Raw genomic sequence first — 2,818 nt, 5'->3', positions numbered from 1 at the left:
TCCTCAGGCCCACACCATACAACACTGTCTCTCCTCAGGCCCACACCACACAGCACTGTCTCTCCTCAGGCCCTCACCACACAACACTGTCTCTCTGCGTGTCCACACCACACAATACTGTCTCTCCTCAGGCCCACACCACACAACACTGTCCCCCCTCAGGCCCACACCACACAACACTGTCTCTCCTCAGGTCCACACCACACATTTCTTCACGTGAGACATTTGACTGAACCCTTTAGATTGCAAATAGACTTAACAGATCAGATGAAAATGGCATAGAAATGTTTAGGACGGTTTAACAGCTCTCAGGCAGGTGGACATGACATCATAGCCATGTCCCCTGGGGTATCTATTCAGTCTCAGTGTTTTGTCTGGGAAGCCCCTCCTTGGTTTCTAACCTCTGCCTCTTCTCCACCTTTGTTTCCGCTTCAGTCCTACCTCACGAGCACCCGAAGCTTGTCTCCCATGTCTGGACTCTTTGGTTCCATCTGGGCCCCACAAAGTGAAGTGTATGAAACTTGCTGCCCCATCAGCCCTGCCACAGAGCATGCGAGCCACATGGAGAACCAGGTCATGTGCAAGGAATACTACCTGGGCTTTAACCCGTTCCGTGCCTACATGAACCTGGACATATGGACTAGCACAGCAAATCGCAGTGCGAACTTCCCCCTGTCCAGAGACTCCAGCTACTGTGGGAACGTGTGAGGGGCTGAGCTTTGAGCAATGTGAATAAAGGGCCTTGTGTTTTGATTCCTAGCGTAAACTGGTTGTTGCGATAGAGTACAACATTGGTGGATATTTTGGCACTTTTATATAAAAATAAATGTTTGTTTGTTTGTTTGTTTTTGCTTTTTAAAATCTGGGTGTTTGTTTTTTGACCCCTTTGTAAATGAGTTTTACAGACTTGGCATCCCGGGTCATAACTTCCGCCACAGGAAGGGGAGGCTGTGGCTTCTGTCCACGCATCCCAAGTACCCGTGGGGATGCTGCAGAGGGTGACTTAGCCCCTCACTGCTCTGGACCTTGTGGTCTGGTGAAGGCTGGCCAGGAAAGCCCACCTAGCAGGAAGTCACTTCCCCATGGGGGCTGGCCAGGAAAGCCCACCTAGCAGGAAGTCACTTCCCCACAGGGGCTGGCCAGGAAAGGGCTTGCTCTCTGGTCCTGGGGCTGCTTACTGTTATCCCGTGGTAGCAGTTGTCCTTGCTGCTCTGCTAGGCAGTCAGGGTTGGACGTGTGGGGAGTGGGGCACTGGTACTGAGGGAGTCGGGTGCTGGTGACAGCATTAGATGCCTGCTCTGAAGTGGCAGTGTCTGTTGCTAAGTAGAAACCTGGAGAACAGTTTCAACTTTGAATAAAAGTTTCTTATTTTTATATCCCACTTTGTCTTTATTGGAGATTGAGGCTGGTGTGATTTTTGAGTGGGGCACTGAAGTTGTTTGGTTTATTCCTTTCACTGTGGGAGCCCTGAAGGGAGACAGATGTCCTATACGCTCAGGGTTGCCCTTTGGTAAGGCAGAGCCTTCTGGGCATATAGTTCTGGGGAGCCTACTAGGCACCAAGTCAGAATCCTGGTGTGAGTGAAACAGACCCTCCAGGATCGAATAATATTAATATTTTTATTTTTGTTTCTATAGAACAAAAGGCAAAGCCTTAGGTACCTTAACAGTCATGTTCCTGTTACTATTCATAAAATCCAATGAGTAGAAACAGCACACATTTATTGATAGATTATAAACAGTGGTACATCCAAGAAATTGAATTCCACCCATTCCAGGAGTAGAATTGACCCATGCTGGAAGGGTAAGCTTTGAAAACAGTGTGCTAAAAGGAGTAGCCAGGTAAATGCTGACCGCGTCTGCCTGTGATGTCCTGCGGACCAACGGGTGATTGACAGCAGAGCAGTCGCTTCCTGGGACGGGCACAGGGAGAATTGAGAATTAGCCTTGAGTGGCATAGAGCTACTGTTTGGGATGACAAATTCTGCAGATGGGGAATACTTCCTTAGCACCGTGAACAAACAGTGCCCATGAACTAAAACACAGTTAAATGGTTATAAATAGTGACCTTTGTGCTTTGTCCACCACAGTAAAAGCATCGTGGGGGAGAGGGAGAATCCCAAAGCCTTTGCAGCGTCAGATTCCGGCTCAGCTTCTAGAGTATGAGACATGAGATGCTAGTGCCGCTTCAGAGCCGTTTCATCCAATGCTACAGCGTGGGTAGCATTATCTCAGTTTCCCGTGGAAAATTGAGAAGACACTTTTTTTTTTTTGCTATTATGCACACAAAATAAAAATTTTCACTTTTACTGAAATGTTATCTTTAACTTTAAGACTAAAGAAACATGAAGTCAGTTATCATTGGTTTAATATTTGCTAAGCAGTTTCTCGGGGCTGGGAGCTGTCTCAGACTGTGGACAGGACAGACAGTTCTGGCAAAGAGTAAGATGCCATCCAGATATACTGCGACCTCCTGAAGCAGGACAGGCCAAAAACTCAGGGGTCACTTGAGATGCTCAGACCCCGGGGGTTGGTGAGGAGGGCTGGGGTGAGGGAACAGGCAGCAGGTCCTCAGAAGCAATCAGGGCATCTCAGGTACCTTTGACGTAAAAACTGTGACCCGCAAGAAAGCTGGTGTCTGTGGGCAAAGGTTCGCAATGGGGACACAATGGAGACAAAGAACCTGAGGCAGGCCGCTGGTGTAGCCGGGCTTATTGGTCTGGGGGTCACAATAGAAGGACATGGAAGGCCACCTTCACGAATGCCTTAGGGACCAAAAGAAGGGTGGGTTTTCCTCTCGAGTGCAGTGGTAATGTTCA

General features: G+C 48.5%; 1 protein-coding gene across 5 annotated transcripts in view; it reads left to right on the top strand.

The window, feature by feature from the left end:
* The window catches only part of Tmem131l (transmembrane 131 like), a 136,459-nt gene extending 135,612 nt beyond the window's left edge, over positions 1–847 (top strand). For 4 of the 5 annotated variants that reach the window (XM_029537465.1, XM_021195896.2, XM_029537463.1 and 1 more), the window contains one exon: positions 436–847. In XM_029537465.1, the coding sequence (XP_029393325.1) occupies positions 436–708 (273 nt within the window). In that variant the 3' untranslated portion in view covers positions 709–847. The remainder of the gene's footprint in view (positions 1–435) is intronic. The other variant, XM_029537464.1, reaches the window with a different exon arrangement.
* Positions 848–2,818: the final 1,971 nt, after the last annotated feature.

Source organism: Mus pahari, chromosome 4 (genome assembly GCF_900095145.1).
Source record: "Mus pahari chromosome 4, PAHARI_EIJ_v1.1, whole genome shotgun sequence".
Taxonomy (NCBI): domain Eukaryota; kingdom Metazoa; phylum Chordata; class Mammalia; order Rodentia; family Muridae; genus Mus; species Mus pahari.
The sequence above is the reverse complement of the archived record's forward strand: the minus strand, read 5'-3'. Positions and strand labels throughout refer to the sequence as shown.